Genomic DNA, 16667 nt, shown 5'->3' on the forward strand with positions numbered 1-16667 from the left:
AATATAGTAAGTTCTGCTTACTACCTGTCTGTTGAATGAATGAATGCATGAAAATTTATTGCTAAAATAGTGATCATGGTTAACTTATGGACCTTTTTATTTTTCCAAATTCTAAAAAGTAAAAACACTTAATTTTTATTTGTTGAAGTAAAATATTTAACCCCAGGTTACAAAGTATTAATGTTTTGTGGGTTATTTTTTTTAATACTTTTCTGTAGTTGTCGCCTGTTTTGACCAGCGAAGTTCATAGTGTTCGTGCAGGACGGCACCTTGCTACCAAATTAAATATGTTAGTACAGCAGCATTTCGACTTGGCTTCAACTACTATTACAAATATTCCAATGAAGGTAGGCGTTTTTCCCTGTTATTTTCAAAGTTCTGCTTTTCTTTTTAAATATTTGACATGTATTATTTATTTTAATTGAACCTTAACTTTTTTTCCCCATATCATATTTTCTGTTTTGCTAGCCCACATTCAGTGTCTTTGACCAGGTCAGTAAATACTGAAAAGCAACAAGAAAGGATCACAGAACAAAATGCTGTATTTTTCTTTCTAATAAGAACACTCTATATCAGCTTTTTTGGTTTTAATTATGTTCTCGTTATTTTCATCAAAATATAATCTCTATCTTAAATGATTACTTTTTCTGTGATTCTTTTCCTGACAATTGTGTTATTAGATTTTACTTACTTTGTGTATTCTGGTGGATATTTTATTTTCTATTATTTTTATTCTTTCCCACCCAGTATAAAGGTGCTTGTAGCTAATAGGTCTAACTAGGGAAAAATGGCTCATAGTTATAAATAAATTTAATACTCTAGCTAAAAACCATCCATGTGAGTCTTCTGATTTTACTAATGGATTTTCTTAGGAATTGATTGTTACTTGTTCATTTTCATTATATTAACATTAAGTTGTTTAGGATTCGCATGATATTTGGCTCACAGTAAGTTTTAAATGAATTTTCATTGAGTGGAATTGAATTTAATTTTATTTATTATGTTTACAAATATAAAGTAGCTACTATATCTAAAAATTCAAATTGGCTTTCTTATAGGTCCAATTTCATTTTTTTGCCACCATATGATGAACACTAAGTTGCATGAGAAATAGAATCTTTTCATTATTGATTTCTTCCTTATACCATTAGCTGGCTCTTTCAGAAAAATTGTAGCCTTACCTAATAGAATGGTTTGGATGCTGAAGCAATTAACAAATAAAATAGCATAATAGATGTACTTTAATATGTGTCATTTCATGAGTTATATGAAAAATACTCTGAGGATGACTGATACGTTGCTTTTTAAATTTGACCATATTTGTGTGCTACTGGTGTGACTCTCTTTTTCAATTTTTGTCTTTTTTTGGTAAATACATCATATTGAAGTTCCTGTTTACTATTGGTGAAAACAAGTTACTAAACTTGTTTATGAGTCTGTATTTGTTATTTTATGTAATTGGTGTTTGCTAATGTACTGTGGGTATTTAAAGATGCTATTTCCTCCTTTAAACAACTATTTCACTTTCAGTTTATATAAACTATTTCAATTATATTTGTGTATATAAAATATTGGAAAGATAATACATTCAGAGTAAAAATAATTTGTAAAATTTCTAGGTTAATCATCTATGTTAATTCTGACATAATATAAGAAAAATCATTAACTACTTTATTACCTGTATATAGCCAGTAGTTTTTTACTAGAGGTCATATTGTTGTGGAAAACTATTGCATCTTTAAATAGATCAATTACTGAGCAAACTGTCCCGTTATTATAGCTACTTATTGTTGAGTGTATGTGATCTATTATTTTGAAAATAAATCCAAGTTATTTTAAATTTTGCTTTAAGGAAGAACAACATGCTAACACATCTGCCAATTATGATGTGGAGTTACTTCATCACAAAGATGCACACGTAGATTTTCTGAAAAGTGGTAAGTAAAAGACATTGGAAAGTATTCTTTTGTAAGATCCAACATATGAAAGCATACTAACAACTTTGGGAAGGTTGTCAGTAAATAAATCTGATTGAATTTAGTTCAGCCCTTTCCAAACTTATCTGACAGTATCATTAGTTAATGGCCATGGAACTAGAGTGTTCTGTAGAATTTACTTTGGGAAAGATTAGGCTAATGGAATAAGTATTGAGAGTGATAATCATTGCGGTCATGTCATATACAGTCATGTCATAGTTTCCCTTTTGCAGGCAAACCACCTTGGGGAAAGGGAGAAGCAGAGGAACTGACTTGAAAGAGTGATAGACTTATACCTTGCCTGAATAAAAATCAGTTGTTTTAAAGGTTAGGTTTTTTCCTCTAAAACTTACTTGAATTAGTAGATTTCATCTCCAAAACCATGATTTCTGGAATTGTATCAGCGTGGTTCAGGGGAAGAGACTCTGGAGTCAGGAATTAAAGAGTTTGAGCTAAAGCGTTGCCACCAGCTAGTGAGCACCGTGTTTCTAGACTTGGCACACTTCTAAATTAAGGATGCTGGATTAGATGAACCATAATATTCCCTCCATTCCTAAAATTCAATGAAATTGCCTTTGAGTTTTAACATGTGGTTAAGTTCTTTAGAATGTTTTCTATGTAAATTGATGCTAACAGAGAATTACGTGGTTGACTTTGATCATGTTATATGCTCTTTTCTAAAGTGTTAATACCATGAGCCACGCATAACATTTGTTACATGTGTAAGGAATCTTGGAATTAAGCTAATATGAATTTCTAACAGAAAAACTGTTAAGATAATGGATATATTAATGTTTTACAAAAGAATAGAGTTTATTTTTGAAAATACAGTATGTGGAAATTACTAAAAACCTGTGAGGTAATATCAACTTTTAAAATATTTATTTTTTAGACTTTGAGAAAATGTTGAAAAATATCTTTGTAACACAAAATATTTTTCTAAAATAGTTGTTAGTTTGATCTCTGGTTTATGTATGACACATGGACACTGTGAAAATGCTGTGGTAGCAACAGGAACAGTGCGGTGGGGAACCCAGTGGGTTGCATAGGGAAGCTTTGCAGAGGAGGTGACATTAGAGCTGGATTTTGTGAGTAGCCTTCCTCTTCAGCCCAGATATCTTCTCTAAGTTCCAGATCTCTATATTCTACTGCCTAATTAAATCTATTAGATGTCTCCCAAGCACCTAAAACTCAGCATACCCAAAACAACTTAGAGACTTTGCCCCTGAACTTGTCTTCTCATGTTCCCTCTCTTGGTGCATGACCCTGTTATCTACCCAGTTATGTAAGACAGGAACTTCAGAGTCATCTTTGAGACCTCTTTCTCATTCCTCATATCTAAACCATTGTCGCATTTTTTTTTCTTTTTTAAAGATTGGCACCTGAACTAACAACTGTTGCCAATCTTCTTTTTTTTTTTTCTGCTTTTACTCCCAAATCCCCCCAATATATAGTTGTATATTCTAGTTGTGGATCCTTCTAGCTGTGGCATGTGGGACGCCACCTCAGCATGGGCTGACGAGCGGTGCCGTGTCCGCGCCCAGGATCCGAATCAGCGAAACCCCGGGCTGCCAAAGCAAAGCGCACGAACTTAACCTCTTGGCCATGGGGCCGGCCCCTATCGTCACATTTTCTTGATTTTTATCTACTAAGTATCTCTCACTTACATCCACATCTGTACCACCATTACCTTCTCCCTAATTTAGCCTATTATTTTCTTACCTGTTATCCCATGGTAGCCTCCTAAATGATCTGTCTGTATCCACTCCTGACCTGCCAGCTAGAATAGCTTTGAGAATGCTAGTCCTGACCCTGTTCCCCTTAACTTAAAACCCTCTAATGCTTTTCTGCTGCCCTTAGGATAAAGACAAAACTGTTTAAATGTCTTACCAGGCTCTGCCTTGTTTTGCCCCTCCTCCTTTCCATTCTCATCTCACAACGTATTCCTCTCCTCTCTGTGTTTCAGCCACACAGACCTGAAACTCTTCATGCCCTCCTGCCACAGGATCTTGGCATCTGCTCTTTCCTTTGTCTGAATGCTCTTCCTTCACTTCTTTGGTTAATTTCTGCTTATCCTCTTCAAACTCAGACTAGTTTTCATTTCTCAAAGAAGCCTTCCCTGTTGTCTTGGAATAGGTCATCTCTTCATATAGCTGTTCATAGCACTGTATTCATTTCCTTCAAAGCTTTGTCAGCTTTATAGTTTTGCATTTGTTTGTTGTTATTTTATTATCATCTGATGACTGTAGACTCCATTAAGGCAAAAAATGCTCACTCTTAGATCTTATATATTTAGTTTGTCCCTTGTTTTATGTTTCTTCTAATAAATTAATTAGGATTCAGTATAATTAGTTGTGCCTTTTAGATTCCTGAAGCTTTCTTTGAGTAATTAACCATTTTTTTTATTTAATGGTGTCAGAGGGGAGCAGTTGTAGATTCTTGAAATTTAAAAAATTTTTGCTATTGACTTTCAGTGCAGTGACTGAAAGGATTAACCTAGTTAATGAGAAATTGGGAGGAAAATTAAGTATTTCTTTTAATCATAGCTAATATCCAAACTCTCTTTGAAAGTTTTTTAGAAGACTTGATAAAAAAGATGTTCTCCTGGAGGTGTTTTCTGTTATAGAGCTTAAATTCTTTTGGAAATCTTGAGTAGACAGTTGGAAGTTTGTGATATATTTAGTAATGTCACTGTTTCTCTGACTTGTTTTTAAAGGTGACACCCACTTAGGCGGCAGCAGTAGGGAAGGCTCATTTAAGGAGACAATAACATTAAAGTGGTGCACACCAAGGACGAATAATATTGGTAGGTATTTAAAAATAATTGAAAGAGAAAAGAACAAATCAAAAGTTCTTAAAGTATTATGTAGAGATCTTTCATTTGTTTCTCTTTGAATTTTTGTTTTTCATTATTTTAAAGGCTCAAGGAACAAGTTTTTTTTTCTCTTTTGATTGTGGAAATATTCCTTTATATTCTTTCAAATCAGTGTTTTCTTCTATTTCAGAGTTACACTATTGCACTGGCGCTTACCGAATTTCACCTGTAGATGTAAATAGCAGACCTTCCTCCTGCCTTACTAATTTTCTTCTCAATGGTAACTTTCATCATTTAATTGTTTTAACGGAGATTATTACAAGTGAAATCATTAGTGAGAATATGTGAAAATCTGAATGCCAGAATGCTGTTTTCTTCAGTACAATCTAACCATTTATTTCCCAAAACTGTTTTAAAGTTACAGAATTGTAAATACCCTTTAACAGTTTTACTAATGCTTAAAAGTAAGATGACTTTATGCCTTTCAGACTAGTGTATCTAATAAGTTTTATTTAATGTATTTTTAAGTCTTTCTGTTTTAAAAATGTGACCTTTATAGTCTAAATTGACTTTTTGGGAAGATGGAATAATATATACCACTTATCTTGACCTATTGAATTTTACATTACAAAGTATATATGAACTTATTTCTCTTTGAACACTATGCCTTTATCATAATAAATGTTATATTTTCAATATTATATGATTTGTACACATATGGAATTTTTTATTGAGATATAATTGACATTACGTTAATTTCAGGTTTACAGCATAATGATTCGGTATTTGTATATATTGTGAATTGGTCACCACAATAAGTCTAGTTAACATCTAACACCATACAGTTACAGAATTTTTTTTTTTGTGATGAGAACTTTTAAGATCTACTCTCTTGCAACTTTCAAATATGCAATACAGTATTATTAACTATAGTTGCTGTGCTGTACATTACATCTGATGACTTATTTATTTTATAACTGGAAGTTTGTACCTTTTAACTTCCTTCACCCATTTTGCCCGCCCCCATCCCATACCTCTGGCAACCACCAGTCTGTTCTCTGTATCTATGAGGTTGGTGTTTTTTGTTTTTTGGGTTTTTTTAGATTTCACATATAAGTAAGATCATATGGTATTATCTTTCTCTGTCTGACTTATTTCACTTAGCATAATGCCCTCAGGGTCCATCCATGTTGTCACAAATGGCAAGATTTCATTTCTTTTTTATGGCTGAATAATGTTCCGTTGTCGATATATACCACGTTTTCTTTATCCATTTATTCATCGATGCACACTTAGGTTGTTTCCATATCTTGGGTATGGTAAATAATGCTGAAATGAACATGGGGGTGCATATATCTTTTCAAGTTAGTTACACTTATGACTTTAAATCTGTGGTTTCTTTATGTGAAAATCTTTTTAAAAAAACAAATTATTAGATTCAATGTATGAAATCTAAATTCTAAAAGCTCCTCTGGTAACTCTTATGATCAAGTAGGTTTTGGAACCACTGATGTAAAGAGTCAGCCTGCTTTTATCATGAGGTTAGTTTCATTGTTATGTTAAGCATAATTTCATTATCAGACTATGTAAAGTCCAGGTGAAACAACATTGAGTCATATGACAGTGAAAGTAGTTAACGATAGTGCTGATAAGGAGGTATTGTGGAAGTGGATTGAGACTGTGCTTTCTCCCCCAAATGTTTTGAGCTTTGATAACCTGAGAGTTATCCAACAGTTGTCTCACTTTACTTCTTGATGTTTAGGAGAAAAATTTCATATGAACTTGTAATTGAATGAACAATATATAGCTCAACATTCTACCAGCGATTACTATACTTGTTTTGGAAAACTGTCTGTGTAACTATGTAAGCTTGGAGTAACCAAGAGAAAATAAGGCTACAATTCAGCCTTTTAGACTTGAAACACAGATATCCAAAGTAGCAATGCTGGTTAAAGTATGATGATCAACTATAAAATGCAAAATCTATCATACGTCTTAAAGGGGAAAAATAAGAGCCCATTTGAATTTCATTACTGATAGCATAATCTTGCCTTTGACAGGTCGTTCTGTTTTATTGGAACAACCGCGAAAGTCAGGTTCCAAAGTCATTAGTCATATGCTTAGTAGCCATGGAGGAGAGATTTTTTTGCACGTCCTTAGCAGTTCTCGATCCATTCTAGAAGATCCCCCTTCAATTAGTGAAGGATGTGGAGGAAGAGTTACGGACTACCGGATTACAGTAAGACCCTGATATCTATATGTTTTATGTTTTGAGTCTGATATCATTCAGCAAGTAGTTTTTGAGTGCCTGTTATATGCTAAGATCTGTGACAAAAAGAGACTTGGAGAAGTTAATTATTTATTATTTTAGTTAGGTGAATTTCTTGCAATACTTGCTCAAAAGAGCTGTTTATCATTTAGTAGTCTTCTTTATGTATTCATTGTATACTGAGAAGTATCTGGATAGCATTGACACCCTGGAATTATAAGAAAGAATGGAAATCAATTTGAATTAATATTTTCGGTGGAACTTTATTTCTAGTAACTTCATGGCAAACATAAACATTTGAGTGTTTGGATTGACGCTACCTTGAAATAACACTATGAATTGTTGTATTATTGAGAGGTGCATACAAGGAAACTGTGTCTATTTTTGGTAGAAATTCTCTTGTTCTGATTTTAACTTTTCATTTCCCCTCCTCTCTTTTATATTTGATATTTCATGACATATTTCATGTCTGTCTACTTTTTTGAGGTGGTTGCAAAAATTTAATGTAATAGATGTACATGAATATACTTTGTCAACCACAGAGTGTTATTATTGTAGGTAATTATTTTTGGTTAGCCTTTTTTTTGTTTTTAGATCTTTTTTTAATAAGGAGAAAGCTAATAAGTATTCATTGTAGAAAATTTAGAGAATATAGATATCTTTAAAAAAAACAGAGACTATAACTTAACTATGATTCCATTATTCAAAGATAACCACTGTTAAAGTTTTGATGTTATGTCAAAGTAGTTTTAATAAGCAAATTGGTATTGTAATGTGATTAACTCATTCTTTTATCTGTATATGATAAAAAAGTTGTTATAGAAATGACGAAAAATGAGCTTCCTTGGTTTTTAGAAAAGTGGAAAGAACCATGAATGCCTTTATATTTGAAGCTTTCTTCATCTCCATTGTATAAAAGCTGATAGGTTTCATGTTAAAAAAAAATTAGGGGGAGTTTTTTAGAGAATGTCACAGGACAGAAGACATCAGGGAAATAGACTATTACATGTAATCCGTACTGAAACATTAGAAAATAGTTTCTAATTTTATCTTATTTGGTTATCATTAGGATTTTGGTGAATTTATGAGGGAAAACAGATTAACTCCTTTTCTAGACCCCAGATATAAAATCGATGGAAGTCTTGAGATCCCTTTGGAACGAGCAAAAGATCAGTTAGAAAAACACACCCGCTACTGGCCTATGATTATTTCACAAACCACTATTTTTAACATGCAAGCGGTAAGTGTTAAATAGTTTGTCTTTCTGCTAGATTAGTTATATATTCTTTATAGATACCATTTCTCAAGCAAAGAATGAAATATATGAATTTGCTACAGTTAAAGAATTAGTAATAGAAAATTGAAGTAATGGTTATCTTATTAATATTAATAATGGTTAGATTATCTTGCCAAGGTCATGTTTCAAATCAGTTGAAGTTCTGCCAAGATGCTTTGATATTTTTTTCAAGACAGATTTTATTTTTCTTTTTCAAAAAAAATCTAATAGGTAGTCCCACTAGCCAGTGTTATTGTGAAAGAATCTTTGACAGAAGAAGATGTGCTAAACTGTCAAAAAACGATATACAACTTAGTTGATATGGAAAGAAAAAATGATCCCCTACCTATTTCCACAGTTGGTACAAGAGGAAAAGGCCCTAAAAGGTAGTTTTTTCCTTACTTTCTCTATATATCATATTTATTTGATACATATTGTTTTTTATGCTAATTTATTCCATATGTAAATTATGTGTTTGGGGGTATGTATATATACATACATATGATTGAGATGAAATGATGAAGAATATAGAATAGCAGAATTGGATACATTATAACTTACAGTTGTAACATGAACTATGGAGGAAGAAAAAAGTCCATGTTTAATTATTTCCTTTTATTTACTGATAGCAAGTGGCACTTTGATTTAATTTAAATAGTATTTCTAAGAACATTATTTTAAATCTTTACTTCAGAGATGAACAATATCGTATCATGTGGAATGAATTAGAAACCCTTGTCAGAGCCCATATCAACAACTCGGAGAAACATCAAAGAGTCTTGGAATGCCTGATGGCATGTAGGAGCAAACCTCCAGAAGAAGAAGAACGAAAGAAACGAGGCAGAAAGAGGGAGGATAAAGAGGACAAGTCAGAGAAAACAGTGAAAGATTATGAACAGGAGAAATCCTGGCAAGATTCAGAGAGGTGACTTGTTGATAATATTGTAGTACCTTGGTTCCTTTTGGCATGTCACATTCTGCATGTAGTGCTTTCGAACATTCAAACCACATTTAATATTAGTTGATTTAATGTCTGTTTATTTCATTTTCTAACTGTGATTTTATCACTCTTAAAATCTTAAAGAGCTTGGGTTTAATGAGGTTATGACTTTTTTACTGTTAGTGTTTCATTTTTTTCTAATTAACTTTCGAAAATCATGACACATGATGTTTGATGTCAGTATTTGCTTTATGTGTTATAAATATCAGAAAGATAGTTTTTATATCTGTGTTTAGTAAATATTTGTTGAATGCCTGTGAAGGCATTTGGCATGAGATCCCTGCTCTGGAAGAACATAGTGTTGTGGTGGTGATAGGCCAGGAAGTCTATGATTACAGCAAAGTGTGGAGGATGCTATTGTAAAAATAGGCACAGGGTGTCCTTGGGAACACAGAGGAAAAGCATAGTCCTAATTCTGAAAAACTTCCTCAATAGTACCCTCTTTTTCCTTAGTTTGTGGTTTATATAGTGATGTCAAGATTAAATTTGAGAAAACAAAAAGTAGTAAAGGCCTATAAATAAATGTATCATGACATATCAACTGGCTTTGTCTTCTACCTCCTTGCCAGAAATCAGGCAAAGAGCCAGGTAAATATTACAATGGCAATGTAGTAAGTCCCTTAAAAACAAAACAGATTACTATGGAAAATTTCAAACATATACAACAGTAGAACAAATACTTACCAATCATCTACTTTCAACAGTTATCAATTCATGGCAGTTGAATCTCATTTCATATATCTGCATCTAATCCCTTCACCACCGCCCCCGTCTACCTCCCCTATGGGAAAATTTTGAAGCTAATTCTAGAAATCATATCATTTCATTCGTAAATAAGTAGAACACTTTTATTCTCTTTGACCTTAGAAGTTCACTTCTTTAGGGCTACTGAGCTTCTGAAACAGAATTGGTTTACTTTAAGAAGAGAGAGAAAAAAGTATTCTCATTCAGAGCCCACTAATCTTTAAGTATGTCCCTGTATATTTTGAAAGTGTGTCTGTTCCCTGATGAAACTCAAAATAAGCTCAGAGTTAACTTGTGGAATATAACTACATTTCCGTAGTACATTTATAAACTAGGGAACAAATGGTAGTAGATTGCTTAATCTTATTTGTAATTTGAAATGGTATTTTGTCCATGTCTTTAAAATTATGAAGTTTCTTCCAAAGATCACATTTCTGACCTTTTTAATTTTAGCTTAAATTTTCCTTTATTTTTTCCATGTTTTACAGCTAACTACAGTACTGAATTATTACATTATGATGAGGGAAAAGGGAAACGGGTTTGGTTCATTCTGCTCTCTCACCTAGTTTTAGGTTGAGGTTTAGCTTCGGATTAGTTCCAAGGTTTACTTGGTGAGAGCAGCTATCTTTTATTAAGACTGATACGCAAAGTCCAGTTTAATTGGTGAACCATTTATATTTCTAAAAATGTAAACTTCAAATTTTATTTGTCTCTCTAAAAGATTAAAAGGAATCTTAGAACGTGGAAAAGAAGAGTTAGCTGAAGCTGAGATTATAAAAGATTCGCCTGATTCCCCAGAACCCCCGAACAAAAAACCTCTGGTTGAAATGGATGACACTCCACCAGTAGAGAAGTCGAAAGGTGAGGTGGAACTGTGGTAGCCCTGTTTGTGAAGTTTTCTGGTTTAGTTCTGTTTCGTTCAGTCATTTGATGCTGTGTGTATGAGGAAGAGGTACTAACATTTCGGGATGTCGTTAAGGAGATTCTCTGTTTACAGCCTTGGAAAATAGAAGGAGTAAATATATTTGTCAGCATTAAAGAAAAAGTAGTGTCATACCTTCATTAATGAAGCCTCTTGGAAAATAAGCACTTTGACTGTAAATTCTGTATTTTAGGAAATTTTAATTATGTAAACTTGCATCTGTTTATGTTCCTGACAGTGTGCTGCGTCCTAGGTTATTGAGGATGCACTCTTTTCCCTAAACTCTTTCTGAGCTCAGGGAAGGATCAAATGTCACCCATTTACTCATAAATTAAGATGTGGTATGAATGAGTTTCAGGAGAGGGATTATAAACAATACTTTCATTGTAAAGCCTTTTGTCTCTTATTTATAGGCTGAAAAGCTTAATTTCCTCTTGAAGCAATTCTAGGCATTGGAGATATGATTGAGTTAAGTAGCTCCTGAAATCATGTAGGCTTTAGTTATCTTGAAGGTAAACTAGAGTTAGTCCTTTTAGGATAAATGGGAAATGATGTGACAAAGAACTGTCTGATTTCTTGCCGCTCTGCCTCTCCTAAGGCAATAAGACCAGAGCTGGCCAGATTATGATTATTGGCAGCTCATCCTAGGGAGAAGGTAGGCTTGTTTGTTTTTTATGTACTTCTGCTGTTGTCTATATATTGTGATGCATGTTAATATTCTCCCATTCACTGATTCCTTTGAAATCAGAGATCAGGACCATCTTATCATATTTGCTTTTCAGGCATTTGCCAGGGTACCTGGAAAATAAATAAATGTTGATAAATTATCCTGTTTTTCACCTGCCGAAATATGCCACTGTTGATTAGGATGAGAAACTTAGGTTTAATCTAAACAGTGCTTCAGCATTGCTTGGAAAAAAGAACTCTAAAAATTATTTACAGTGGCAAAAAGTTCAATGCTACCAAACCACTTATTAGTAAGAAAATGAGTAAATGATGGTATGTCCCTAGGGTGGAATTTGTACAGCCCAAGAGTAATTATTGTCACAAATGCCCACTCTTCCCTCTTGCTAGTGTGTGTCATTCAGACTTCGGCTTCAGCAACTCCGTTTTCAGGGAGGACTTCCCTTCACAGTTAAGTTAGGTGCTGCTGCTTCTGCTTCCACTGCATCCCAGTATCACCACCGTGGGAGCACTGAGAGTACTGCATTGACATCACTTATTGACATCTTGCCTCTGCTGTTAGTCTGAATCACTTTAAAGGCAGGAGCTTTTTAAAATATACTGTTATATCGCTACCACCCAGCACTGCCCCTGACCCACAGTAGAAGTTCACTTATTATTTGTTGAATGAATGAATATATAATAGGTGAAAAAAAAAGCAGTCTATAAAACCATATATATAATGATCTCCATTTTGTTTTAAAAAAAGTTTTATACATACATTGTGGCTTGTCATTGGATGAAATACTGTAATTAAATTAAATAGATCCCTGATGCTTTTCACACTGGAAACACGTCACAGAGTGGCCCGTATGAGAAGCAACTTGATTTCAAATAAGTTTGCCCTTGTAACTTTCCATTCAAGGCTGGTACTTGAAATTTTTTTTCTTCCATTCTATTTTACAACCTGAGTCGCATGTCTCTTCTGATCAGAAACTTATATGGGCCTTTTATTATTACCTCAGTTTCATCTGCTTTGGAAAATGACTTCCCAGAACTCTCCAAACTGAATTTTGTGCCGGCTGCCTGTAAAGTTGGGCTACTACAAACATGCCATCTAGATTTCGTGAAAATCTATTCAGCTCTCTTTGTGTGATGCAGTAACAGAAAAACCAAAATGTCATTTTATTGATACAGATTGGCATTGATGAAAGACCAAAATATTTATAGTTGTTAGAGCAGTATATTGTGACTTTATTTCCTCTATATGTTTTCTTGTTTTCTAAATTTTATCTAATGAACATGTATCAGTTTTATAATAATGAAAAGAAAACACTTTTATTAATTTATTTAAAAAAATTTATATGCAGTAATTTTGTCGTGTAGTTCTGTGAGTTTAAACAATATACAGTTATGTAACAACCACCACCACAATCAAGGTATAGAACAGTTCCATCATCCCAAAAGATTCTCTTGTCCTGCCCCTTTGTCATCATCCTACCCTCCTCCCATCCCCAATCCATTATAACCATTGGTGTGTTTTCTCTCTCTATAACTGCGTTTTTCAGAATGCCGTGTAAGTGAAATGAGAAAGTGTGCTGCCTTTTGAGGTTGGCTTATTTCACTAGCATAAGGCATTTGAGAGTCGTCTGTGTTGTGTGTTTATCAGTAGTTTGTCTATTCCATTGCATATGAGTAACTTTATTAGAAGCTACCAGCTCATTTTTCCAAAGAGGCTGTACCATTGTGCATCCCACCAGCAATTAATGAGAGTTCTGGTTGGTCTGAATCCTCAACAGCACTTGCTATCATCAGGATTTTTTTTTTTTCCCCTCTTCTAATAGGTATGTGGTAGTATTTCACTGTGATTTTAGTTTCTATTTCTCTCATGACTAATGATGGTGAGCCATTTTTCATTTGCTCTCTTGCCATCTGTATGTCTTCTTTGATGGAAGGGTTTATTCAGATATTTTGGTCATTTTTCAATTGGGCCGTTTGTTTTTTTATTGTTGAATTTTGAGAATTTTTTGTTCTGGATACAAGTCCTTTGTTGACCATGTGATTTGCAGCTATTTTCTCCCAGTCTGTGGCTTGTCCTCCTAATAGTGACTTTCATAAAGCAGAAGTTTGTGATTTTGGTAAAGTCCAGTGTAGCAATTTTTTTCTTTTATGATTATGCTTTTGGTGTTATATATAAGAAATCTTTGCATTACCCAAAGTCACAAAGATTTATTCCTGTGTATTCTTTTCAGAGTGTTATAATTTTAGATTTTATGTTTAGGCCATGATCCATTTTGGGTTTTTTTTTAATAAGTTGCAAGGTATGGGTCAACGTTTATATTTTTGCACATAACGTCTTAATTGTTGCAGCAGCATTTGTTGAAAAGACTATCTTTTCTTTATTGAATTGCCTTTGTACCTTTATCAGAAATCCATTGATTTTATATATGGGAATCTATTTCTTTGTTTTCTTTTATGTTCCATTGGTCTATGTGTCTGTCCTTTTGCCAATACATACTGTCATGATCACTAAAAGTAGAGTCTTAAAATCAGATAGTGAGGGTTTTCTAACTTTTTCTACTTTTCAAAATGGTTTTGGCAATTCTAGTTCTTTTGCCTTTTCATGTTATACAGAAAGGAGTTAACATCACAGGCCCTAGGCTGTTGTCATTAGAAGAGCCTGCTTGCAAGTTTGGCCCTTGGCTGGCATCTGGAAAGTTGGCTTTTAAAGCATTCCCTAAGTGATGAAGTTATTTTGCCTTACATCTGAACTGTACACCTGCTTTCCTTCTGGGAGTCTGGAATTTTGGTAGTTGTAGTTTGGCAGAGAATGCCAGTGTAAGCTGCCTCCAATAAAAACCCTGGACTCTTGAGTTTCAAATGGGCTTTCTTGGCAGAAATGTTGTACGCACATAGCTGCATTTTTGCTGCTAGAGGGAGTCTGCAGTCTGTGTGAACCGTCACTGCAGGGAGAGAACGTGGAAAGCCTGCACATGGATTCCTCCAGTCCTTGCCTAATGTGTCTTTTCCCGCTTACTGATCTGGCTGTGTATCCTTACCGTGTTGTAGTGATTCTTAGCCATGAATGTAACTTTATGTTTAGTCATTTGAGTCCTTCCAGAAAATCACCAAACTAGTAGGTGGTCATGGGGACCCCTGAACACATAAATTTTAGAATAAGAGGAAGATGCTACTGCTTTATTTGTATAAAATGAACAAATAGAATTAAAGGTAAATTTGTTAAATTTGTAGATGTTGAAGTAATGAATTATTCTTTCTTTTTTCCCTTCTTTCTAACATAACACCAGGGCCAGTGTCCTTATTATCTTTTTGGAGTAATAGAATCAATACTGCCAATTCCAGAAAACATCAGGAGTTTGCTGGACGTTTGAACTCTGTTAATAACAGAGCTGAGTTATATCAACATCTTAAAGAGGAAAATGGGTTTGTATTATTTATTGTAGACATTGATGGTGTTAATTGCCGCATTATAATAAATCTTTAAAATAATAAACACTGCTTATTAGTTGTGTTCAGCAGTTTTTTATTACTAATGTTGTGAACTGATACGTGTTACCTATAAAGAGAAAAAAGATAACTTCTTTGTTTCTTGGCAATTTTAAATGACCTGATTATATTGATTGTAACCTTGAAAGTATTTACTCTGTAGAATATTTTTTTCCAATGCTCAGTAAACATCATAGAGGGAAAAACCATAAAGAAAATTTAGTCTGCCACACTGAATCTATATAAAATAACAGGAGGGAAATATTTTCCTATTAAGTAATATGTTATTAAGAATCTTGATTTTAGTTGAATAAATCTCAAGTCTGATTATTTTAATCTCACTTTTAGAAGAAATCTTAAAAATATATTGGTAAAGGAATTTCTTTAGTGGAAAAGGAAGTAAATCTTTGACTAAATGGTAGAATTTTTTTCCTGAGTTTTGCTTGGAGAGGTATAGTAAAAAACAGTGGCCTTTGAAATGAAACCTTGGGATAGTCACTTAATCTCTCTGGGCCTCATTTTTACTCATCTGCAAAACAAGGAAATCTGACTAACCAGAGGAACTCTAACTCTAGTCTCTTTCTAAAATGCTGTCATTCTTCTGTTCTATGAATGTATTAGATTTTAATTTCGTGTGAAAGTTAGATAAGGAGAAAAAATATGGATAGTTAATAATGTTTTATTTTACCAATTAATTTTTTCCTCCTGTTTTTCAGAATGGAGACAACAGAAAATGGAAAAGCCAGCCGGCAGTGAAGAGTGACTTGAGCAACTAAATTTAGTATATTGCATAAATATTTTGGGTGGAATTTGATATAAGTACTTTTACAGCAAGATTGTATAGTTATGTTGCATGGACTGGTTTTTACATTTTTAAAATATTTCAACTAACTATCTTTTTTGTATTAATTGTAAAATTGGCACATATGTCAAAAATATGCATTTGAGATTTGCCATCCCAAATCACACAAATTTATTTTATGGTAAAGGGTGTTCCCTCTGGAAATGTTTTTTAAAAAATTCTTAGGCTTCTCTTTGCCAAATAAAACTTAAAATATCTGAAATGTGAAATATTGGCGTATTCCTTTAGGAAAAAGATATTATTCATTTAATGACTGACAACTTTTAGAAAGTTTTTTCAAATTTTATCAGAATTTAAGTGAGATTGACAATATTCAGTATAAAATCTTGTCTGTTAATCTGTAGCATATATGGGCTTTTCCAGAAAAGAATGTTTTTGTTTATTTCGTATTGTATTTTAAATTATTTTGTGTGTGTTGCCCATTGAAAAGCACAGTTTTCCGGTAATTGGTGTAAATTTATATTTATCCATATTGGATAATTGGATAATGTTACTTTTTTTTCCTGCTAAGAGTTTACTGTTTCTGTTGAAAGAGACGCATAAAGGAGATGACTTCACAGACTTGGAAGGAAAGTTACTAGATTATTTGTTTTTATCCCTGAATAGAGTCTTGTCCCCTCATCTGTCAGAAAT

General features: G+C 33.3%; 1 protein-coding gene across 2 annotated transcripts in view; it reads left to right on the forward strand.

Annotated features, from left to right (window-relative positions):
* The window catches only part of INTS13 (integrator complex subunit 13), a 29799-nt gene extending 13560 nt beyond the window's left edge, over window positions 1–16239 (forward strand). Inside the window, exons 7-17 of one of the 2 annotated variants that reach the window (XM_046644081.1) lie at window positions 219–347; window positions 1853–1937; window positions 4693–4782; window positions 4964–5071; window positions 6852–7030; window positions 8130–8300; window positions 8568–8722; window positions 9031–9261; window positions 10802–10941; window positions 14974–15109; window positions 15889–16239. In XM_046644081.1, the coding sequence (XP_046500037.1) occupies window positions 219–347; window positions 1853–1937; window positions 4693–4782; window positions 4964–5071; window positions 6852–7030; window positions 8130–8300; window positions 8568–8722; window positions 9031–9261; window positions 10802–10941; window positions 14974–15109; window positions 15889–15928 (1464 nt within the window). In that variant the 3' untranslated portion in view covers window positions 15929–16239. The remainder of the gene's footprint in view (window positions 1–218; window positions 348–1852; window positions 1938–4692; window positions 4783–4963; window positions 5072–6851; window positions 7031–8129; window positions 8301–8567; window positions 8723–9030; window positions 9262–10801; window positions 10942–14973; window positions 15110–15888) is intronic. The other variant, XM_046644088.1, reaches the window with a different exon arrangement.
* The last annotated feature ends 428 nt before the right edge of the window (window positions 16240–16667 follow it).

The sequence above is a fragment of the Equus quagga genome, chromosome 1, assembly GCF_021613505.1.
Source record: "Equus quagga isolate Etosha38 chromosome 1, UCLA_HA_Equagga_1.0, whole genome shotgun sequence".
Taxonomy (NCBI): Eukaryota; Metazoa; Chordata; class Mammalia; order Perissodactyla; family Equidae; genus Equus; species Equus quagga.